General features: G+C 46.7%; 1 protein-coding gene across 3 annotated transcripts in view; it reads left to right on the plus strand.

Annotated features, from left to right (window-relative positions):
• The window catches only part of Prkce (protein kinase C epsilon), a 505,347-nt gene that overhangs the window by 382,388 nt on the left and 97,830 nt on the right, over window positions 1–25,129 (plus strand). For all 3 annotated transcript variants that reach the window (XM_052746469.1, XM_052746470.1, XM_052746471.1), the window contains exon 11: window positions 24,875–25,029. In XM_052746469.1, the coding sequence (XP_052602429.1) occupies window positions 24,875–25,029 (155 nt within the window). The remainder of the gene's footprint in view (window positions 1–24,874; window positions 25,030–25,129) is intronic.

Below are 25,129 nucleotides of genomic sequence, written 5' to 3' on the forward strand. Positions count from 1 at the left end.
ATCCATTCATCAGCTGAATGTTCCTTGATGTCCTGCTAAGGAGTAAAGTGCTGCTGAGTGCTGGGGATGCAGGATGAGTAAGCGAGACAATGGCTCCTGCTGAGGACAAGATGAAAGGCGGGGTGTAAGAGCCAGGGAGCCTGTTGTGGTCCCCCTGTGGGCATTTCCTGGCACAGGGATGGTCTTGCCTCATCCAGTCAAGCCTCTTCCTGCAAACGAGTTCTCTTTGGCAAGCTGTGGCAGGCTGTGTATCATGAGTGTCCCACTGGGTTCCTAAAACTGTGCCTGGGAATTAGGAACTGGACACAAACTGAGAACTAAGGGGTAAGTGGGAAATCTGGACAGGGTGATGCCTGGAATTCTTTGAGACATCCATACAGCAATCTGTTTTCGTTAGTGGTAGATTGCTTTCCCCCTCCCATCCCCAACTATGGTTCCTTTCATTTCCTGTATTCTTTTCGCTAAGTTAAAAGAGAAAGGATAAAATGCACATTTTCTGCACTTAAACAAAAACACACAGATATTCAAGCAGTTTCTCCATTTTACTAAATAAAGTCTTAGCCATCACGTTAAGAATGCCCAATGGCCGGGCGGTGGTGGCGCACGCCTTTAATCCCAGCACTCGGGAGGCAGAGCCAGGCGGATCTCTGTGAGTTCGAGGCCAGCCTGGACTACCAAGTGAGTTCCAGGAAAGGCGCAAAGCTACACAGAGAAACCCTGTCTCGAAAAACCAAAAAAAAAAAAAAAGAATGCCCAGTGGAGAAAGTGAACATTTCTCTATGGACATTGCCAAGTATCTTGCAGTTAACCATTTCGGCCACTAGATGGCGACCGTAATTGGAAAGGCAAGCGGTTCCGTGTGACTCCTCCAAGGCCAGGAAGAGGAGCCAGGAAACCTAAAATGGTTTAACTTTGCAAGGTGAGCAAGCCTGTGCTGTTCTAGAAGGAAATTTTGGAGCTTCTGGTTTCCAATATTGGAAAATAATTGTTTTCATGTACAAAACTCTAAAGTTAGACTGGAAAAAAAATAGACAAAGTCATGAGTAGGGCTATCTCTTTTAAAAACTAGATCCGTGGAAGGCTGCATGTGTTTGTTCCTACTTGATATTGTCTGTTTTTACACCTAAAATGAAGACAAGTGAAATAATTTCTGAATTGGGTTGGGCTCTGAGGCTGCTGTCTAAACCCTGCCTAGTGGGGGAAATAGCTCATCATTGGAAAGAGCTCTCTGGGGCTCTGTGAAACAGGCCAAGTGTGTTTGGTTTTTTTGTCCTTTTAAATAGAAGTCAAGCATGCTCGCAGGACCGACCGAGAACTCAGCCACTGTGACCATCTGAGACAAGGGCAGGAAAGGCCTTGTCTGTGAGTGTTTGGTTCCACTCTGTTTCCTTCTTCGGTGGTCCTCGTTTTGCCGAAAATGGGAGCAGTATTTTCCTGTCAAACTCCTCACCCAAGAGGAGGGTGGGACATTCCTTTTTAATGACTCCACAGAATGCCCCTCCCTCTACGAATAACCTGTCCGGAGCTTGGGTCCTCAACTTCTCCACTGGCTAATAGCGTTTTATTGTCCATGAAAACCTTTAGCTGCCGTTGAAATACACAGTCTCATTCCCTCGGCAGCTGAAGCTGCCTGAATCCAGTTGCATGGGCTTCCCTTAGCGAGGCAGTCCTTGCTACTCAATGGTAGCCACCAATTAATCAGATTTCTTTGTGCTGGCGCTTTCTTTAATTTGTGGTATTTGGTGATATAGAAGGGCAGTCCTAGCAAACAAAGGCTTAAACCTAGCCCAAGGGATTCAGATTAGCATCAGCGTCCACACCTGAAGCTGAATCCGCCTGAATGCTATCTCCTTTCTAGATTAGATAGAAGAATTAGGGAGACATTTTCTCCCGGTGTTTATGCTCAGTCTTGATGACAGTTCCAACAGTGAGAACTAGAAAATGCCACCACATTGTTGGCCTAAAACTGGTAACATAAATTAGTTCAGAAGGCAGAGCTATGTTTATAATTTTCATAGGTTATCTCTTACTTATTATTTGATAATGTCGTACAGTAAACAAAATAGCTTAATCATCTCTATCACCAGTGTCTCCCTCCCACTCCCCACAAGCACCCCAATAATTCCTCTCCGCACTTAATGTATCCCCTCTCCTTTTTAAAGATTTATTTATTTTATGTTACGTGTGTGATTATTTTGCCTGCATCTATGTCTGTGTGCTACATGTATGCCTGGTGCCTGCAGAGGTCAGAGTAGGGGGTGGAATCCCCTGGAAATGGAGTTACAGATGATTGTGGAGCACCAAGTGTGTTCTGGGAAATGAACCCAGGTCCTCTGCAAGAGTAACAAGTGCTCTTAACCACTGGGAAATCTCTCCAACCCCTCCTCTCTTTTTTTGTTACTGTAATCTACTAATTCTGGCACTTTCTGTGGGTTCCTCGGTGATACAATTTTCTGCTCTTCCTCACGTGTGTCTCTCTCATGGCACGGACTGTGGACGTGGCCGTTGCCCGTGGTTATGGGGACAAGGGCTGGGGCCGGGGCATTGATGTTGCTCCCGAGACCTTCATCTCTACAGTTCATTTCTAAAACCAGAATATGAAGGGAAAAATGATGGCTACTTTCTAAACTTGCAAGACCGTGCTTGAAGTTATGTGACCCTTAGACATTCTTGACCTTTCCACATTTTCTGTCTAAATTCTGCCCAACTTCAGAGCTGGAATTAGGTGGTATATGATAATAATTCTTCAAGCTGTTCTTATTCAAATAGGTTAAAAATGGAGGAGAATGGTAATATGGACCCTGAATGATACAGAGCTAAGAGATAACCAGTGAGCTGGGGCTGTCATGATGGGGGTGGGCAACGTGTTCTTAACCCCTAAACCATCTCTCCAGCCCTTAAGGGATCAGAAACATTTTAGAAAGGGGGAGAGCAAGGGAGGGAGGGATGGAAGGAGGGAGAGAGGGAGAGGGAGGGAAGGGGAGGGGAGGGGAGGGGAGGAGAGGAGAAAAGAAACTACTTTCCAGTAAGAAAGTTATCATAAAATAGCTGTATTGTGTTTCCAATCCACAGGTGATCATAGACATTTTGAGTCCTGTTGCTGATTCCAGGAAAACAGTCTCCCAAGTTTAGAAACTAGAACAGGCCAATTAATTGATGCTTTGGCCCTGCTGTCTGTCTGTCTGTCTGACCCGAGAGCTTACTTGCCCTTGCCTCATGCAGATGGAGCTGGTGGCCCTGAGTATGCCTTTCGAGACTGTTGCCTTCTTCCTTGCCCGCCTGTCTGCAGAGGTCCAGGGTCCCTCCAGAGTCGGCTGGTGCACAGAGCTCCAAAGGGCTAGACGATGAACGCCCAGGTTCCGTTTGGACCTTGGCCTTTCTCTGAGAGAGAATGGGGTAGCAGGCTGTGACCTAGAGGGAGCGCATAGAAGGGAGGAGGGGCTTCAGGGCTATGGGATGATGTGACAGCTCCTTTAGCATCCGGTGAAGGACCTGTGGACTTCCTTTCCTTTGTCTTAAAGAATCTCTTTCCCTTTGCTAGCACACCCATGAGAAGGGCAGCTTAGCCCAGCACAGTCACCTCCAACAACGAAGGACTAGGAGCCACCTATCCCATGCCTTTCTTTCCCTTCCTTTCTTTCTCCTCAATTTACGGATGGGAATAGATAAGGGAGGGTGGGACTGGCTAAGGCACTGCCCTTCGACTATGTAGTTTTAACAGGGGAAAGAAGCCAAGGAGCCGTCGACTTCAGTTAAGAGTGCTAGACGTACCGCGCCATCCAGCAACCTTATATTACCCGTTACATTTTGTTCAAATGGACTGTGAGAATAAATTATCTCCAGTGCTCAGGGCGCCGTTTATGAACTCATCTGTCTGTCCCGCTAATAAATTCCCCATTTGGATGACCAGAGCCCAGCAGAAGTTTCTCTCTGTGCTGGTAAGCTGCAGGCTGTTGTTGTCACTGGCTGACCTTTGGTTATAAGCCCGTGGGAACCACGTCCCAGGCTTCATTGACGGGGTGGAATAGTTAGTTCTGTGGCCAGTTCTGTCCCAGGGTTAGCAGGAAGCGCCTGATGATTATTGTTTTGGTTGGTGCTTCTATTTTGACCAAGTTGGCAAAGTTTTATCTCATCTGAACAGAGATATATGACAGAAGACAGCTCCTAATGGTCGATTCGAGTTCTGTGAACATTCAGAGAAATGGCATGGCTTCAGGAGTTAGAACGACTATACGTTGCTGCCAGGTAGACAGTCTACATGATAAAAAAGAAGATGACTAATTTTTTTTTTAATTACCTTGCTTGCAAAATAGGTGGGCATTACTGAAGTGCTCAAGAATGTGGGATGTTAAATTATTTTAAAATGTATGCATTTGAATTGGCTATTAATTGTCCAAGCATATATTTCTTTCGAAAGATAATTTTCCAGTTGGTCCTTAATACCATCATATTAAGAGGGGCAGCGTGTAGCACAGTGGCAAGGTGTGTAAGTATTGCGAGTGAAGGCCTATGTTCAATCTCCATAACACACGAGAGAATGAAAGGAGCATGCCATCGTATCGTACTTGAATAAGTGCCAACTGACTGGTGTGCACTGTGTCCCGAGTCTCTGTCCATCAGAACGATTCGGTTCCCATGGTTTGGTGTAGTGGAAGAAGAGGGGTATTAAAAACCACCAGTTTAAAATGGAGAGAAACAGCCTGAAGTGGCATCAGAGAGTCCTCCCTGCCAGACTGAGGGTAGACCGAGCCCACAGCAGTGAGATTTGCGTGTTGGCCTGGGCCTTGCTGCCTGGCAATCTTGTTTGTCCATTCTGCTTGTTCTGCGTATTCAGATTGGGTGCAGCCTACATAGAGGATGTGAAGGGTAGACATGCCTTGATGCTCTGAGAGGAAGAAGGGGAAGAGGCAGGCTGTGCTTTGGAGGCATAATCTTAGCACCTAGCAGATGCTCGCACAATACCTGCTGAAGCCTGATTGGTAGTCACAAGCCTCTGTCAGCACTTCCAGTTGGTGTAAAGCAGATCTTGGAGATCCAAGGTAGAGGAATTGCTCATCTCTAAGCAACCTGTCAACTTGATAATCACTTAGCTGTCCTCCTGACATGGCCGACCACCAGTGTAACTCCAGGTAAAGGGAACAGTAAAAGTCACACACACCTGGAAATAAGTCAGCTTCTCATGCGCTTACTTGGTTTCCTGACATTAAATGCTCCGAGGCCAGTATTGCCAAAGAACACACACACTTCTTACGGAATCCCGTGCTCGAGGGGAGAGTTTCCACACCATCTTAACGGACCTATCCTCAACTGATGAAAAATGCCGCTGACAATCGAAAAGCCTGTAGTGGTTTGCCTTCCCCTTTACACTATTGATGGGTGGGTAGTGTGTTGCTGTGTGTTGCTATGTGTTGCTGTGTGTTGCTTTGTGTTGCTGTGTGTTGCTGTGTGTTGCTTTGTGTTGCTGTGTGTTGCTGTGTGTTGCTGTGTGTTGCTGTGTGTTGCTGGGACGAAAAGCAGCTGGGGAGGAAAGGGTTTAATTCAGGTTATAGGTGACAGGCCTCACTCAGGGAGCCAAGGCGGGAGCTCAGAACAGGAAGAGCATAGAAATAGGGAATGGGGCAGAGACCACGGAAGAATGCCACTTATTTGCATGCTTCCTTCCGTGGCCTTTCATATACAGTCCAAGCCTGCCTTCCTAGGGATGGTAGCACTCCCGGTGGGCTGGGCCCTCTTACATCAATTGGCAATCAGTAAAAGGCCCTCCAGATGTGCCCACAGGGCAGTCTGATGGGGCAATTCCTTTTGAGGTTCCCTCTTCCCCCCATGTATCAAGTTGATAGTAAAACTAACCATGGCAGGATCGGCCATTTGGGATTTTTTTTTTTTAAAGAAGGGTCATGCAAGAGTATAAAAGTTAGTCCAAATCAAGAATGAAGAGAAGTCATTTGTTTGGGTGACCCCTTCAGGAATCAGTCATTTAAACTATAAGCCTGCCCGATCTGCTAGCAAAGGCTTCAGAAAGTCACATCGGGGGCTCTCAGTCAAGATCTTGAAATGATGCTGCACTGGGCGTCTTGCAAATGGTGTTCACTCACATTGGTAACTCAGTATCAGCTACTATACTATCGTAAAGATATGGTAAGCATGTCCATTGGTAACTCTAATGGGTAGTTGTTTATAGGTTGATTATTACACGCAAGGACTTAAGAAGTGAGAAAAACCCACTTGGGAAGGGCAAAATACAACCACCAGGTTGAGTAGTCACGCCTGACATCAGAATATAAGGCCTGACATCAGGTTGGCAGGCGCAGGGTGGACTCCAGAGTCAGATCGGCAGTCAACTTATTAAAGGGATCTCCATTAATTCACAAAAGTGGAAGTTGTGTCAGGGCTGCTGTCAGCCTGAAACCGACATCACCAAGGAGGATGGCGAGTACCCGGCTTGTGGAAGGGAGGGCTTGGAGCGCTTTCTGGGAGCCATTAGAAGCACCCACAGCAGGCAGAGGTTGTGATGGGGTGGGGTATCAGTTCCAGTCAGGAGTTCTGAGGGATCAGACGAAAATCTGAAATTAATTTTTTTAGGGTGACATACAAAGTAATGAATGACATTATGGCATCTTTATATATTTCTATCATTATGCTGTTTTTATTCATTCCCCTCCCCCGCTCTCCCCTCCTTGCCTCTTCCCCCAGACTGCAGTTTAGATTACTGTCAGACTTGGGGAGGGCGGGTACTAACCTATGCCATTTAAAGTGGGAGCCTTGCTTGAGAACACTGCATTGGCTGGGAGCTGGTTAGAGAGGAAGGATATTAGGGTTCAGTCTAGACATACAGACTGGGGATTTGGATATAGTTTCCAGGAATCTGGTTCTGGAAAGTTCCCATTTGCGTTTTCTGCGTACTAGAGTTTGGAAAGCACCGAGGTTGATAAATTGGGCTTTGTTCTCAATGACAATGGAGATGGCGACCTTGCAGGGAAGTCTCCTTGGGAGATCGTCTGTCTGCGTTTCCATTCACCTGTTCGTCACCACATGTCGCAAGAGAGTCCTCCATACCGCCCATCACCTACTGTGGAAGGAGCCCTTCAACTTTTGACAGAACTGATCTCTAAGCTGAGCAGAGGCCCTGGGTGGATTGGGAAGGGCCACTTCCACAAGGAGGGTGTGGGTTTTTGTTGTTGTTTTGTTTTGTGTTTAGTATGTGTTTGGGAGAAAAATATTGAAATCAAACAAAAATGGACCCCTACTATGATGCTTATAATGCAAACCATAAAACTTACTCATGTATTTTATGGCCTCTTAAAATCTATTTTTATGTTTTGGAAGCATTTCACTCCATCTAACATTTGCCATAAGATTTAGACTTTTCTGGGCATCCATGATACCTCTATAAAAATAACAGAAGCAGAGTAAAATAATGTTGAGCCCTAGACACGTACTCTTGACCCTTCAGCCCAGGCATGTTAATTCTGGATATTTAAATGTGACCTTTCTTGACAGTCTTGTTGAATGGCATTGAAGGTGACTCCCAGTGTGAGGGAAAGAGCTATGGCTTTGAAACAGAGAGACCTGCCCTCAAATTCTGGCTGAACAGCTTCCTTAGGCCTATCCACTAACTCCTCCCTTTCTTGAGGTAAAATGGTAAAATGTAGATCTTAGCACCTGCTCGCTCCAGTCTGACATCTCTAGAAAAGTAGTTCAGGGTTGGCAGATGTTAATCTTATTAACCATCTTCCCATTTGCTTTAGGTTAGAATTTCTAAGGTAGGGGGGAAAAAAGTTTTTAAGAAGGCTTGGTTCCAAACAAGGAGGTCTTTCCCTTGTTGGCAAGCTTCATGACATGTGGGAATGTCTGTGTCTTGGTGATTTGCTGCAAATGGACTTGCTAGACCTAATCATTTTAACTCCATTGCATTCTTAAGCCCCATCGCCCCTCTGGAGTCTTTCCTAGTAACTAGTAAAGTATCGTCTTTAGTGTGGACTCTTACTCTACTGGAGCCTCTCATTCTTCCAAGTAGCCTTGTAAAAGCCCTCCTTAAATACAAGCTAATTGACTTGAACTTTATCTATCTCCTAGCAACTACAGAATGACAGATTGGCAGTGAGATTTCTGAACTCACGGTGTTTTGGGTTTTTTTTTTTTCTGTTTTTAATGAGCCAGGCACCTATCATAAAAATGACCTATGTTAATATTCTCGTTCAGTACCTCGTTCAGTACAGAATCTCTGTTTCACAGGTGGGGAAATCAGTACTGTGGTCTGCCAAGTTCATCATGTAGTCAGGATGTAGCTAAGTATGCCTTGAACCCCAGCAGTCCATAGCCGGAAGTGGATTGGATCACTGCACCATATAGGTAGAGGTGAGGGTGGGGGAAAACTGTCAGGGGTTAAAAAAAAAATGGTGGACACCAGTGGGGAGAAGGCTACCAACAGGTATGGATTATGGTCAGATCCTAGGCTGGTCAGTTTAAGTTTCCATTCCCTCCCCCAAACTCATGGCGCTAACAAATAAATCTGCTAGAGAATGGATTTCTACACTGAGAGAGGCCACCGTCCTACCTGAATTGGCAGCCTGGAGTCCACATCAAAGCTTTACTCCCATGCCCATCCTGAAACTCACCTGCTATGTCTACACCACCCCTCTCCAGATAGCCAAGAACAAAAGGCCTGTGAACAAATTAAACACAGGCTGTTTTTATTCTGTGTCTGCAAGCACCCATGCCTGCGTAATGCAGACACGTGACTCTCGCCGGAGTCCATTCTCATATATTTCAAATAAACACATATGGGAATGCAGTACCTCTTTCCGCTAGTACAAGAACGGATCCGCAACTCTTTGCAGAAGTCCTGTGCTATGACACTAAATATTTACAGCTTGGTCTTAATGCGTTGCTCACTGTTCAGAGCAAACCTGAGTGGAAATGAGCGGATCAAAGCCCTTCATCACCGAAAAGCTCCAGTTCACGCTCTGCCAGCCAGCTAATGAAAACATTAACGAGATGTTATGGAAATGTTCTTCTGCACGCACACAGACACCAGCCTTGCCCCTTGAGTTCTAAAACAATGCCACGAAGTCTTCGGAATCCTCAGGCTTGAGTTCTGTGTGTGTACATTCATGGGTTAGGTCCAAGCTGCCAATTCCTCGCATTAGCACATTTTCATTTCATCTCCATTCGAGCAGACACAGCATGAAGGGGGACTGAGCGGAGTGGAGATGTCAGGTTCAGTTTCTTGCCTTCAGTGAAGTGGTTTCTTTGGCTTGAGGCAGCCAAGCACATGAATCCAGCAACGCTGTCTGTGGTGCTAAAGGGAGGATCTGGAGGATGAGAAGAACAGTTAACGTCAAACCACAATTATCGAGCCCTGGGAGAAACTTTGGGCCTTTAGTTTGATTCTTATGACTGCCTAGTTGTATAAACACAATACACAATGGTATCAGTTACACAGTCAGTGCTTTATTAAGGCTGGAGTGGATTGGGTGAGCCCAGTACAGTGTTAAGCACCGTGGGGGATGTTACCGGAGCTCCAGGGTCAAAGCCTGGACTCTGGTAGTGGTGTTCAGCCACCGGTCCCCAGTACACCTATTAAAGAGACATGTTACAATAAGAAAACAGAATCAGGAGGTATATTCAATATGGCTACAGAGGCAAGAGGAACAAATAAAGGGTCCATGACCCCCCTAAGTCTGTGTTCAAGGGTACTGACATGGGATTTAGGTTTAGATAGAGGGCAGCAGGGATGTGTTGGCAGTCCTGGTGGAGGTGTGATCCTGCCCACCATTGCCTTGGCTCTGGTTTGTCTTGTAAGGTGGTCTGATAAGTAGTCAGACTTGTGTGGAATCCCATTCAGCCTTTCACAATTTCCCAGCATGGGATTTTGGGGGTTTACTGTTTCCTTGTCTGATGGCATAAGTGTCTGGATGGGACACAACCGGGTGCAGGCCACAGAGCCCTGGCAATTCTAGGAGACAGCCTTTACTGTAGAAACTGTCCCTTTGAGGTGGTGCCTTGTCTGACACTGTGTTGGGTTAGAAGAATACTGCATACCACTGTCTAAGACTTTATCTTCTAGTTGAATTCCATAACATGAGATTATCAGAGAAAACAGAATAAAATGAAGTGGAATCGCCAAGTCTTGACGTTAGAAGGTTTCCTGGCACCTGCTCAGTCGACTGACTACCAGCCATTGCTATTCACAAGGAGCTACCTGGGGGCAATGAGCATCAATGCATGTTCCAGAGGCCACCACAGAGTCGGGCACTCGGAGAAGTCTGGTCTGGTGACCTGTATACTGGAAAATGCTTCCAAGGCACTCTGACTCTCAGCCAGATTGTCTAGTGCAGCCTCACCATGAACAGCGGGTATCTCTGTGAATAGCCCTGAAGTCCGGTCAATCCGGCTGAGGCCAGAACCCTTTCTGTTGGAAGGAGCTCGGGTGCAGAACAAAGCGGTAGGACTCGGGGTGGACAGAGTGTTGGCACTGTGAGGAGACTTTGGTCTGTGGTAACAAAAGAGGCTGCTCATTGGTCTCAGCATGGCTCAGTCACAGACAGAGGCTCCTTGCAGCACGAAGTCTTTCCAGTGATTTAAGAGTTCCCCTTCAGTGGGCCCTTTTGTCTGATGGTCCGTGTGTTTATTCAGTGCCGACGGTCAACCTCTAAAACAGAACTCAATGGAGCTTACCCTTACCTCATTGCTCCTTGCAAGGCATGACCTCTCTTCACCCTCCCATTTGCCTTTCCCTGCATGAACTCAAGTCTGTCAGGGTCAGACATGGTACCCAGAATGGACACCACACTGACCCCTGCTCTGAGCAGCAGAATCCAACAGGACCAGCAGGAAGAGTCTGCCTTCCTGTCTGTGACCTGCTTCTGTGGAGACTCTTCTGAGAGTCCTCAAAGGCCAAGCTGCTGACGACAGGATGTTCTGTGGCAGGTCAGGGAGGGAAAGGGTTGGTGTGGTTCGACTGACCAGATGTGAGCTAGTGCCTGGGGAGTGCATACTGTTAGAGGGGAGAGACATCTACATCTGCCGTATGGCATTCTAAGTCAAGAAACAACATTTTATAGAATACTCAGATAAGAGCTGTATGGACCACACTCTGTGTGTGTGTGTGTGTGTGTGTGTGTGTGTGTGTGTGTGTGGCCTTTAAGATGAGCAGGTAATTGCTGTGTCATTGTTCTCATAGGTACAAACAACCTGTCACACTGATGACTGTCACACTAAGCTAGGGAAACGTGAGGAGGCTGCTTTCCCGCTCCTCTTAAGCACACCTACTACCACCCAAGCGGCCATAGTCCCTCCCCACAACTGAAGGGAAAGATTGATGTGCCGCCTTTATTTGGGGTCCGCTTTCCAACCTTGCCTGTCTGTGAAAGCAGCTGCAAACCACTGAATGCTAAGCTCTAAATAGGACATCTCCGGCATCCCTTGTAAGACTCTGGGAACATCTCGGAAAGTAGGGCAGAAAAATTTCCTAAGATGGAGAGGAAGGGGGAGCATTACAGAAGGCAGAATGCTGTCTTCTGGGTCTGATCTGGCCATTGTCCCCTTGAACTCTGAGCAGCTCTGCTTAACCCGCACAAGATTGGTCTCATCAACATCCTGTCAAGGAGCGGGAAGTAGCTTGCAATGCCACGCCCCTCCTTAAGGATTTCTAGGCAGTTCATGGTTTGTGAGGAAGACAGACATTTTTTTTAGTGGCGTACCCATTGGTAAGTTGCCCAGATTCCTGTAAGTAACCCCTCACCCAAGTTCTGGTAAATGACCCTAATGGCAGCACAAAGGGGAACTATCTGGGAAGAGGAAAGAGGACCAGTAAAAGTGGGAGGGGGGAGTGGGAAGTGAATATGATTAAAATACATTATCCGCAAGTATGAAAATGTCATAATCAAATCCATTACATGTAATTAGTATCTGCTCATTTTAAAGGTGTAGACTTTATAGAGGGGGAAATGGGCACAAGAACTTCTGTATTCTTAGGAAGAAAAGGGAAAGGAAAGAACTGTTGGGGTGTTGAGGGCTGGTTATGAGGTCAACTACCCAGGTGGCTGGTCAGTACTTCTATACCAAGAGATAGCAAGTGTTTTTGGTTGGTTGGTTTTTGGTTTTTTGGTGGCCTTTCTCTGAGCAGATAGGTCACTTTAACATAGATACAGGGTCTTCTAAATCTCTGGGCTAGCTAGCAGCATTTCATCCTAGACAGATAAGCAAGCCAGCAGGAGGACAAAGGATTAAGATAGAGAAAGCCATAATAATAGGCAATAGCAATAAAGTGGGGCAGAACTGATCCAGCCCCAAAGCTGCAGCTGTATTGACAGTGGTGTTCAGCTGGTAAGCCTCCTAGGACTCCAGCGCGACTTCTCTGAGAGTTACATCTGCTGGTGACAGAGATAAGATACATCTGAGTTTCTGGGACTATAGTATCAGCCTCCTGACCAGCTCTAATTCCGTGTGGGGAGCATCTCCAGCATCACTGCACTTGAGGCTGGGGACACTCATTCGGTACTGTGGTATTGCACTACTCAACCTTGAGGTTCTACAGATACGGATTCATCAGAGGGGGTAATTCTGTGTGGGGAGCATCTCCAACATCACTGAGCTTGAGGCTGGGGACATTCATTCGATACTGTGGTATTTTGGTATTGCGCTACACAACCTTGAGGTTCTACAGATACAGATTCATAAGAGGGGGTGCCATGAGTACCAGCTCTGGTCACTTATGTCCTGTTGGAACACAGGAAGGCATAGGTGAACAGATGAGTTGGATGCAGGGTTGTTGGGAGATTGCCTAAGCTCATAGGCAGAGTGTTGGTAAAGGAGAAGCCTGTTGTTGGAACTCGGCTAGACTGAGGAAATGAAGCTAGAAAGTTTTTGTTCTTATGTTAAGGAAGCCTTCTTAAGAGCATCCCATAATTGCTTCACTTCGACTTCAAACAGTTGATGACTGGCTCCAGTGGGCTCCAGTACAACTACTCCCTTTTTCTCTTTTTCTGCTTAAATGATTGCTTGGTGACATCAAAGAAATAGTTGGTCTCTGTCACCATCTTGTGCAGCATGTACAGACCAGATTCTAGGGCTCCAGTCTTACTGCAAAGCATGAAACTTCTGCAAGATGACCAGGTCTCCTCGTTGGGGACGTGACTGGAGGAGCGTGTGGCAAACTCGCTGCTTTCCTGGAGTCCAAGTGGGTAGCTGGAGACAGAGGATGTCGGCCTGATGCCATGCTTCACAAGTGCCAATTACTGGAGAAGGCCTCCAGTGGGGTGGAACCAGGAGGAAGCCAGGATGCTGGGAGGAGGCAGTTCAGCTGGGGCATGATGCTCACCAAACAATGGAGGAAAAGAAAGCGCTTCCGTGAATCAGCACCACAGTGTCCTTCATGGATGGAAGGGTTTCTGTCTAACCTCTATCTGTCGTCCAAAGAGGAAGCTGGGGACAAGGACACTCCCTTCCTGCCTGACCATGGTGGCAGCCTCGCTTCTGGAAGGGATCCCTCCAGTGCCTCGCACTGCTGAGGTGTTTGTAGTTGGGCCCGGTTCATGTGTACCGTCATAGACTTGAGAAGCACTGTTTCTATGGGTGCTGAGTCCCTGTGAAGGAAAGAGTCCTCTGCTGAGGAGCACTGCAACACACTCCTCTCCCCACCTTCTACCTCCAGATAGAAACATGGGAGGGTAGAGGACAGTGATTTGAGGTTGATCCTGAAATTAAATGTGGTGCTATCCAAAGGAGGAAATGCTTGTTTGAGTTTTATTAGGTGAAACAATTTGACCCAACTCTAGGTCCCTTTGAACTTGACCTTGAGCCAACCTGTTTAGGTTAAATAATTAGAGCTTCAAACAATTGGAAACAAACAATTATATCTATCATGTTTGAACCTTCTCAACTGGTAGACTATAATGTGAGTTTTTGCCATTTAACCAACTCTAATAGAGTGAAAGTTAGTAATAATGATAATTGTAAAATGATCTCCTCTTTACTGGAAGAAGGGTTGGTTCCACTCTCTTTGATACAGATGGTTGTGATGAGAAGCAGTCTTCTTGTCTGTGTCCAGGGAAATACTATTTGCCTTAAAAAAGAAGTCTTTGCATTTACAAAAACATGGATGAAATTGGGAGAAGTTATGATAAGTCTAATAAGGTAAGTATAGAAGAAAAACACTAAATGATACCACTTTGGTGATAAATCCAAACTATTCAGGATGATAAAAGTGGAGAAAATGATGGTGGATGCCAGGGACCAGAAGAGACAGAATCGGGAGTTAGTTTCAGCAATGTAAGATGATTACATCCCAGAGTTTTTCTGTATAGCCTGTTCCCTACAAATACTGTATTAGACACTTAAGATTTTCCGGAAAGAGTGGTTCCTGTGCTTACACACACACACACACACACACACACACACACACACACACACACACACACACATACATGAAAAGACCATAAAGACAGACATACACACACTTAAAAAGACCATAAAGACACACACACACACACACACATATATACACACACACACACACACACACACACACACACACACACACACACACATATATACACATACACATACACACACACACACATATATATACACACACACATATATACACACACACACACACACACACACACACACACACACACACATACATACACACATTCACACTAAAGTTAGTATGACATTTAAGACAGTAGAGGTGGGAAAAAGATGGAGTAATTCTCTTTTGTACAGACGGGATCTCATGTGGCTCAGACTTGCTTAAACTCCCAGTGTGGCCAAGGCTAATTTGAACCCTGATCCCCCTGCCTCCACCTCACAGATGTGTATCACGAAACTTGCCTAAAGGTAGAACAACTCTAAGCTTCTAATGCACGGCTTCCAAGATGACCTTCCTTAAAAATCAGCTATAATTATGTAACTTTACAACTTAAAAGCTTTTTAGAATTTCCATTTTCCCACTTGTGTTTTAGAATCCTCCCCCTACCCCACCAGCAGTCTGTCTCTACCTTGGTGTCCTGGATTTACGCACGGTTTCCCTAGGAGGCAGGCTTCTTGGGTGTTTAGGGGTGATTTGGTTCTTACTGTATAGCAGGCTTGTACTACCCTCTGGTTCCCACATGTTTCTACTCACCTCCATCCTCAGGGCTGCCCTCTCACCTCCAGGCTTTCTCATTTCCTGCCTCACATTGTTCAAGACAGGACTGATCTTTCCTCCAGGTCAGGTGACTCTGAACCAGATCCCATAGCAATGGCCAGTTCCATCAGTACACTTGTGTTTTGGAGAATAGGTAGACCAACTTGTCACATGACTGTTTCCCACAGTGACCTATACATGGTAAGGCCTGAATGACAAGTATCTGAAGATTCAGGCCAGAGCCCTAGTTTTCACAGCCTGCTCAGATCCTGGAGAATTCAGTACAGAGTCATCCAGTATCTGGGACTGCCCTCTGTGGTTTCTCGTATTGCATTCCTAGCTCCTAGATACCAAAGTCGTAGCTTATGTAACTTCCTGGTTCACCCAGACACCTAACTTCAGGCTGAGTACTCAAGAAAGACCTTCCAAGTTGATGCCTTAGGTCAGTGGTTCTCAACCTTCCTAATGCTGTGACCCTTTAACATGGTTCCTCATGTGCTGACCCCCAAACATAAAGTTATTTTCATTGTTACTTCATAACTGTAATTCTGCTACTGTTATGAATCATAATGTAAATATCTGTGTTTTGTAATGATTTTAGGTGACCCCTGAGAAAGGATTGGTTGACCCCCAAGGGGTCACGACCCACAGTTAGAGAACTGTCTTAGATGATGTGGACTTGAAGGAGGGTAGGGAGAAGATGTTTGGAAAGATGGAATGAAGGGCTGGGGTGACACTCAATAGTAGAACACTCTCTCAGCATGCATAAACCCATGGTTTGTATCCCCAGCACTGGATGGGGGTGCTTATAAGATGAGGACCTGTGACACCCTTGGGTACACTGGAGAAATCATTTATGTCATCCCAGGTCCATCAAAGGCAGACTGTTCCAAGTCTGGTCTCCTGTTGTGCCTTCGTGTGCAATCAAAACATAGAGATAGAATCTTTGTCCTTATAAACATCTAACAAATGGTGGAGGATGTATGTCCAAACAAACCCACTTGGCAGGACACGGGGTGCTGTCGAGGGGAAGCCTCTGTCTTATCTATCATACCTTGAAGGGTACACAGGCCTTGAGCCTGGGGTTACCTTCCAAGGCAAGAAGGTGGGCGAGTTGGAAAAAAGAGGCCAGTGGGAATTTCAAAGCCATGATGTGGTCCTTCCAACTGGTTGGTCATTCTTTCCCTGTTCTTACCCTAAATGGCCATGACACATAATCTCTTTGCAATTTTTATTATTTTACTTGCTATCACAAGACCGTAACATTTTAGAGAGTCGAGGGAGATTAAGGGAGGTGGTGTAGAATAGGCTTTTCAAACCTTTGATTACCTCAGAAAACATATTTGCTTACTTTACCAGGAAGTTGGTTTTTGGTTTTGTTTTCCATGGGTGCCAAGAAGGGATTAATGAGTAGCCGTTGGCTTTGCCAGCTTTTCTTTTGATTTCAGTTTATATAATTAAGTAGTTCCCAGAATGACTTGAGGTTCTGCATCTGCATCAAAACACCCTTCTCCAATGTGTCAGAGGTCAGCAGCGATCCATGGCTGAATAGAGGGTGGGGAAGAAAAAGCTTACCTGGCTTTCAAGCATCCCTAATGTGTAAAAAGGTCAGTGGTTATGCTTTGGGGGAGTGCATAGGAGCTGGGTGAGGAAGAAAGCAGATGCAAAGGAGGGTGTATTCTGAGCTATTCTGATCAGAAATAACATGGGAACACCCGGTTCCTTTGGAATTTCTAACCATGAGGGCATATGGTGGGCACTCAAGAATGGGCAGTGGTGGCGGCACACGCCTTTCATCCCAGCACTCAGGAGGCAGAAGCAGGTGGATGGATCTCTGTGAGTTTGAGGCTGTCTACAGAGTGAGTTGCAGGATAGGCAGGAATACACAGAGGGACCCTATCTTGAAAAAAAAAAAAAAAGCAAGCACTCAGCGTAGATGCACTAGGAACCTACTATGTGTGAGACTTAGTCCCAGTTGATGGAGAGAATAAGAAACAAAACTCAGGCTAGGATGGCATTGAACTTCTGATCTTCCTGCCTGCGCCTCCTGAATGCTGCTTGTGCAGTACTGGGTCTAGAACTCAGAGTGTCCTGCATGCTAAGCAAGCACCCCACCAACTAAGCTACATCCCTAGATCTATAGCACTTTTTTTTTCTTTTTAAGAGAATTACAAAAATTTCTCTTTGGGGCCTCTCTTTCCCTTAAAAAGAAAAAATTCCTAGGAACCAGTCCAGAACTACCCACGGCCTCTACCTTCCTGGAGCACAAAGACTGCCTTAATTAGGATTTCTATCATTGTGATAAAACATGACCAAAAGCAACTTGGGAGGGAAAAGGGTTATTTTTACTTACAGCTGATAAGTCCATCACTGAGGGATGCTAAGGCAGGAACCTAGAGGCAGGAACTAAAGCAGACACCATGGAGGAGTTTCTGCTTTCTGCTTGCTCCTTGTGGATTTCCTGGTCTGCTTCTTACAGCACCCGGGACTGCCAGCCTAGGGTTAGTACACTGCCTGAAGTGAGCTGGAGTAGCCTGCCGCCCCAACTATCATCAGTGAAGAACGTGTACCAGAGGCTTGCCCACAGGCCGATGGTGAGGGCATTTTCTCAATTGAGGTTCCCTCTTCTTAAATGTAATCACTTGTGTCAAGTTGATATAAATTCAGGCAGCACATAGATACCGGGGAAATAATAGTCACACAAATACAGCGTCCCCTGAGCTGAATGCTATGACCAGGGGACATGATCCACGACAGAGGGGCTAGGTCTTGTCAGGAACGTCAGGGACAGCTTCCTCCAAGAGAAGATGGCTGCACTGAAATCTTTGTGATAAGGAGATAGGGGGAACGCGTTGTGGGAGAGAGGGGGAAAGGGGACACTGTCCAAACAGCAAGAACATGAATCGAGGTTCTAGGGCAGAAGGAATAAGGGAGAGCCAGAAGGCGTATGACTCAGAAGATCATATGAGTCCTACAGTGTGGTAAGGTGTTTTTACCTGTCCTAAGAGGAACACAAGCCTTTAAAAGCGTTAAGGACGGCTTGGCGGGTTACTCCGTGGATAAAAGGACTCGGCCGTGCAAGCGTAAGGGTCCGAGTTTGAATCCCCAACACCCATGTAAAATTCTGGGCGTGTCTGCACATTCCTGTCACTCTAGTATTGGTGGGCAGAGAGGGGCAGGCAGCTCCTGACACGGCCTTGGCCAGATTCGCTTGCCTCTTGAACCAGGACAAGCTGACTTCCGGTTCAGTGAGAGACAGTCTCTAGGCAAGAAGATAAGAGTGATACAAGAGGATGCTTGATATCTTGCACTGGTCTCTATACATGTGTGCATGGCTCCACATACCCACACACTCATGTGCATGTACAGTATACATACAACACCACACGCACGCGCGCACACACACACACACACACACACACACACACACACACACATGTATTAACAACTAGGTAGGGTGAGAGGAGGGATGTGGAAGAGTATCATCAGATTTCCATCTCAGCAGAGCCCCTCTCCCTACAGAATGACCAGCATCAGGACGGGAAACTGAAATACATGTGGCAACATTCCTAACAAAGCAGAACTCTAGACAAGAGAGAAAAAGCTGCTTGAGTCAGAGAGGTGGGCGTGCCAGTGGTGAAGACCAAAGAGCAGTGGGCAGGTGGGGGAAATGTAAAGGTTCAATAGGAAGAGCAACAGGGCTGGGGTGGGGGTGGCGGGTGAGAGGGAGGGGGGAGAGGGAGGGTTAAAGATGACTGCTGCTGCGGTTCTAACTTGAGAAACTGGCTGAAGGTGAAGACTGGACCTCAGACAGGAAGCTCCGTGTGAGGACCAGCTTGCCGAGGAAGATGATAGGGTCCGTTTTGACATGTTGGCTTTGAGTGCCTGGAAGGCATCTGGAGGGGGATCAGAAGCAGATAGGTGGGTCTGGAGCTTACAGAAGACGTCCGGGCAGGAGGGGTGAGCATATGACTCCTCCGTGCAGAGAGCCATGGAAGCTGTGGGTGTGCATAGATCAGCTCACACCACCAGAAGGCCCAGCATCCAGCCGTGTGGGCTCAGCACTTCATGGTTGTAGAAAGGCGTCTACGAAGAGGCAGAGACACGGAACAGAGAGAACAGAGGAAAGGAGGTAGATTCCACAGGAGGAGGCCAGTCTGAGGACCCAGGGAAGAAATATTTGTTGGGAGAGAAGGTGATCGGGGAAGATGATGGAAGAGAGATATGCAGTAGTAACAGCGATTAGTATTGCCAATAACAATAGGCCTGGCTAATCCTCATGGATCACCAACTAGGAACGGGGCATTTTACCATGTAATCGAGGGTTAGAGATGTAGCTTGCCTAGCGTGCTCAAGACTCTGGAGTTTGAACCCCAGGTACTGCAGAACAAAATATAAAGCATAGTTCTCTAAGGTAGTCCCTGTCTCCTCATTGTTGCAGGTCAGAAAGTTGAACACAGAGAGATGACGTTCTTTGGCTGAGGTCAGGCGGCCAGTGAGGGATACAGTTGTGGTGGGCACTTCCCTTTGTCATGTGACAGCCTCTGTCCTGAGGACTACATGGCTAATGTTAGGATAGACTGCAAGAGGAGTGGGCGAGTTTTCCCTGTAGAGATTTAGGTTTTTCAAATCCTCCACTGTGACCACAGCCCACGCTCAGGGTTGGTGACTGTGGACTGGACATTGTGGTCGTTGTTTCTGATGGACTTGTTCAGCTCATGAGACAGTATGAACAAGCAGTGTGTCTGTGCTTGCCTGGGGAAAGACTGGCCCCATGGTCTCTAGGGTGGAAGTTCTCCAAGTGGGGTCCCTGGACCAGCATCATCTCCTGAGAACTTGTTAGAGATGTCCATGTCCAGGTTCCAAATCAGAAACAGTGTGGGCTGCAAGGATCCCTGCTCTCCTGAGCCTCTGAGTGATCTTGATGCTAAGGAGGTTTGTTCTTGGGGGAATCCCTTTTTTTTTTCCTTTAAATTAAGTTTTAATGTACAAAGTAATAGGCTTCCTGAAGGCATTTTCATACATATATCATTGTATTTTACTCATATTTAGCCTTTATTTCCCATTATCCCCTCTTGTTAATCCCTTTCCTTCCCCTTGTTGGACCATCTTTTGCTTTAATTTTACACACGAGTGTGCATGCACACATGCGCACACACACAGAGTTAAATCTAGATTCCACATATAGGCAAGAACATTTAACATTTGTCTTTTTTTCTCCTGCTGTTTTAGTTTTATTTCTGTGGCTGCGATAAAACATCCTAAGAAAAAGCAACTTGGGGAAGAAAGAGGCTGATTTGGCTTCCAAGGCCACAGTATGATCCCTCAGAGCAGGGAATGCATAGTGGCATCCACACTCAAGAGCAGAGAGAGAGAAAGACTTGTGGGCTTACTGCTCAGCCTGTCTTCTCTACTCTTCTACAGACCAGGACCCTAAACCAGAGAATGGTGCTGCGCATGCTCAGTCTGAGTCTTCCCACATCTCTTCAGGCCATCAGTGAAGGGTTTAAACTTTCCCACTTTTACAACTGAATTTAGGTTTCAGTTCTCTGGGAGGGGCAAACAGGTGTCTCTCCCAACAAAGGGTCATTTATCAACAAATTACATTCGGGGATGAGGGAGAGAGCACGAAAAAGGTCTAAGTCAGTCGCACAAAGTCGCAAGGACAGTTCCTTCACCCCCCTTAAAACTTACCCAAGTATGTCCAAAGATAAAACCACAGCCAGTTAAAACTATACTCATGTGCCTGCTGCTTGCTTGACCAATTATGTTGAAGATGACCTAGCTGTTCCTGAAATTCCTCTAGCTGTGACTAAAAGGAGCTTGCACGCCCCCACCCCCTCATGGTTGTCGCCATTTTGTACAGGTGAACAACTCCGCATATCCTGGCTGCTTCTACAGAACAAACGCTCTTTGCTTTTATACTATTTGAGTCTGGGGTCTTCCTTCAGTGTTTTCTCGGACCCTACCCAGTCTTCCCACATCGCTTAAGGCCATCAGGACAGCTCCCCAGAGACGTGCTCGCATGTTAGCCTGATCTAGACTGTCCTTCATTGAGTGTCTCTTGCCAGGTGATTCTAGACGGCGCCATGTTGACGCAAGCTAACCTTCACACCCAGCCATTACTCTCTCTTGCACCTCCCCACCTTCCTTTGCATCCTTTCTTCCTCCCACAGAGTCCCTCTCCTGCTTCTGTGCCATATGCCCTTTTCATCCCTTTTCCTCCAAATGACATGATTTCATTCTCCTTTGAGGCTGAAACAATCATGCGCATGCTCCCCATTTTCTTCATTCTGCTGTTGATGGACACGTAAGCTGCCTCTGAGTCTTTGCTGTAGCGAACAGGGCAAGAATATACCTGGATGTGCCAGCTCTCTCTGGTATGTGGGTACAGCATCCTCCAGGAACACACCTGGAGTGATCTGGCTGGGTCTTCCTGTTGTTCGAATCTCAGTTCTTCGAACAGCCTCCCTCCCGACTTCCACAGTGGCTGCACCGGTTTGCATCCCCAACCAGCAGTGTGCCCACCATTCTCTCATCCGTGCCAGCGGCTGTGGTGATGGGTACAGTTTGCTCTCTTGACGACAGCCATTCTGACCAGGGTTAGGTGGGATCTCAGTGTTGTTTTAATTTACATCTTAGAGGGAATCCTCAAGAAGAAAAAAGAGGACTAATTTAGAATCCTTAAGTCTTACTCTTGTAAAAATATCTTAACAGAAACCAGATGGGTGAGAGTCTGTGGTTCCCCATCCTGGGCAGACACCAGGATTACCTGGGGATTTAACAGGGACTGGTCTGGTCCCACCCTTAGAGTTGCTGACTCCTTTGGATGGGATTTGACCTGGGCGCTATTGGTCTTGAGGATATTAATGGGAAGGAATGCTTAGATCAGTAGTTCTCAACCTTCCTAACGCCATGACCCTTTAATACAGTTCTTTTGTGGTGGTGACCCCCCAACCATAAAATTATTTCTTTGCTATTTCATAACTGTAATTTTGCTACTGTTACTAATTGTAATATAAACATCTGCTATGTGACCCCTATGAAAGGGTCATTTGATCCCCGAAGGGGTTGTGACCCACAAGTTGAGAATCACTAGCTTAGATGAACAATCAGCAAGGCAACATGAACTTCTGAGGACAAGTTGATGCTCTAGGGGAAAAAAAAACAAGGAAGGCCTTGAAGGGTGTCTTAGTTAGGGTTTCTATTGCTGTGAAGAGACACTGTGACCATGGCAACTCTTATAAAGGAAATAATAAATGTTTCACTGAGGTGGCAGCTTACAGTTCAGAGGTTCAGTCCATTATCATCATGTCAGGGAGCATGATGGCATGCAGGAAGACATGGTGCTGGCCACATCTTGATCAGAAGGCAACAGGAAGTGGACTGTCTGTCACACCAAGTGAAGCTTGAGCAAAAGAGACCTCAACGCCCACCCCCACACTCACAGTGTGACACTTCCTCCAACAAGGCCACACCTCCTAAGAGTGCCACTCCCTTTGGGGACCATTTTCTTTCAAACCACCACAGAGAGGAACTTTGAGACAAATGGAAGAGAAATTCTATCTTGGGTCCTCTTTGAATACTGGTAAAGTAGCAGCCCATGGAAGAGATTAGTGTACACTTTCTACCAAAGAAATGGTAAGAGTGAAGTAGCTGTGCTTCATGAATGAAGAGCTATTTGTGGTTGGTTTTACTGTCTTAGGGGAAAATGATATTCTCTAGGGAGCTTCTTTTAGAATACATTTCTATGCTAAGAATGTAATCCGGGGGCTGAGGAAGTAGTTTAGCTGGTAGACTGATCCCAAGCACAACATAAAAGAAGCATGGCAACACACACCTCTAATCAGCATCAGGAGGTGGAGACAAGAGGATCTAAGTTCAAGATCATTCTTGGCTACATAGTGAATTCTGGTCCAGCCTGGGCTACATGAAACATGAGAATGAGAGAAGAGAAAGATGGAGGGTTATTGTGGAGAACAAGACGCCTTGTGTCTCTTGGCCTCTCGGCCCTCCATTGGCTTTGCTCTCCCTCTGGTCTGGTCACCTGGCTGTCCCTAAGTATGTTCACTCTGTTCCCATGGTGAGGTATCTGTCCCTGACTCGGTCTAGGAAGGTCTATCTCCTTCTAGACTCCTCCCTGGCTTCCTGGTCTGGATAGCAGCCTGTATCGTCACCTTGCTCAATTCCCTTTGCTTTTTCTATCCCCATTCTATGCATGTCCCATCTCCACCCTTGACTGTAGGCCACCAGTAGGCCACCACAGCTTATACCTGCTTCCCTGATGCCCTGAACAACATCCCACATGCTAGCTGCTTAGGACATGGTGAACTGTGTCAATGGACTCAGGCTTCTTTCTCCTCAAGTTATCATAGATACAGAGAAGGAGGGGCTACCCTGAGTGGTGGGTAACTGTGGCTTGGCTCTCGGGGGGTTGTGTTTGAGGGAAGGAAGCCTAGAGCAATGGTTTTCAACCTGTGGGTAGCAACCCCTTTGGGGTAGAGCAACCCCTTCACGGGGATCACCTAAGACTATTGGAAAACACAGATTTTTACATTACGATTCATAACAAAAGCAAAGTTACAGCTATGAAGTAGCAACAAAATTGTTTTCTGGTTGGGGGTCACCACAACATGAGGAACTGTGTTAAAGGGTCTCAGCCTCAGGAAGGTTGAGAACCTCTGATGCAGGGGCTTTCTGCAGCCTTTGTTTTGTGGCTCTACCACTCCACTCTGTGTCTCTGATTGCTACCTCCTCCTCCCCCTTTTCAGATTTCTCCCTGCTTCCCTCCTGTAGAGATACCCGTTTGCCAAGAAGGCCACACTGCTGATCCAGCACAGCCATGGCTGCCTTAGTCCACCTGCAAAATCCTTCTGTATCTAGAAAACACCATTCCCACATTTCATGCGTAGGATCAGGATTTCTCTGAGAGAATCATTCTTCAGTCTACCCTGTACACCCCGATACCTTGTATTTCCAAAGAGGGGAGACTTGTCCAGGGCCACACCTCATTGGCATGGTCAAAATAAAAATTCAGTTCTCTCTCTCTCTCTTTTTTTTTTGGTTTTTCGAGACAGGGTTTCTCTGTGTAGCTTTGCGCCTTTCCTGGAACTCGCTTTGGAGACCAGGCTGGCCTCGAACTCACAGAGATCCGCCTGGCTCTGCCTCCCGAGTGCTGGGACTAAAGGCGTGTGCCACCACCGCCCGGCCTCTTTTTTTTTTTTTAATCAATCTCAGGCTGATATCACAAAAGAAAGATAGGAGTGGTGTGTGTGTATATGTGTGTGTGTGTGTGTGTGTGTGTGTGTGTGTGAGAGAGAGAGAGAGAGAGAGAGAGAGAGAGAGAGAGAGAGAGAGAGAGAGAGAGAGAAAAGTCAGATGGACTTGAACCTCGGATCCTACAGCCTTGAAAGTTGAGACTGCAGCCTTGCACCATACATGCAGTTTATGTGCTGCTGGGGATGTGACCCAGGGCTTCTTGGATGCTAGGCAAGCCCTGTACCAACTGAGCCATGTCCCCGTCCCCAAAGACAGAATTTTACATGACACTTGACCCCCGCCTCAAGCGTTTCCTCCCTTGGTCTGCCTCTGGAACTCTCCATCAGCCTTCACCTGCCACAAGGCCTTGTTTGCCCCCTTGAGTCCTGGTGACCCGTCGGGGTCACCAGAGGATATAGCTAGTCCCATCTAGGTGCTGCCCTGATCTGGCTTAAGTGGAGTTTTCTTGTCTCCTTCTAGGACCGCCTCTTCTTCGTCATGGAGTACGTCAACGGTGGAGACCTCATGTTCCAGATTCAGCGGTCCCGAAAATTCGACGAGCCCCGTTCCCGGTTCTATGCTGCAGAGGTCACGTCTGCTCTCATGTTCCTCCACCAGCACGGTGTGATCTATAGGTAGCCTCTTCTCTCTTCCCCCTTCTAAGAACAGAAGCAAAGACTCTCTAGACACTTGCACTCCCTCCGGTCCTTGCCCAGCTGGTGTCCCAGCAGCTGG

This window comes from Peromyscus californicus, unplaced genomic scaffold, assembly GCF_007827085.1.
Source record: "Peromyscus californicus insignis strain IS unplaced genomic scaffold, ASM782708v3 Scaffold_1__1_contigs__length_55948999, whole genome shotgun sequence".
Taxonomy (NCBI): domain Eukaryota; kingdom Metazoa; phylum Chordata; class Mammalia; order Rodentia; family Cricetidae; genus Peromyscus; species Peromyscus californicus.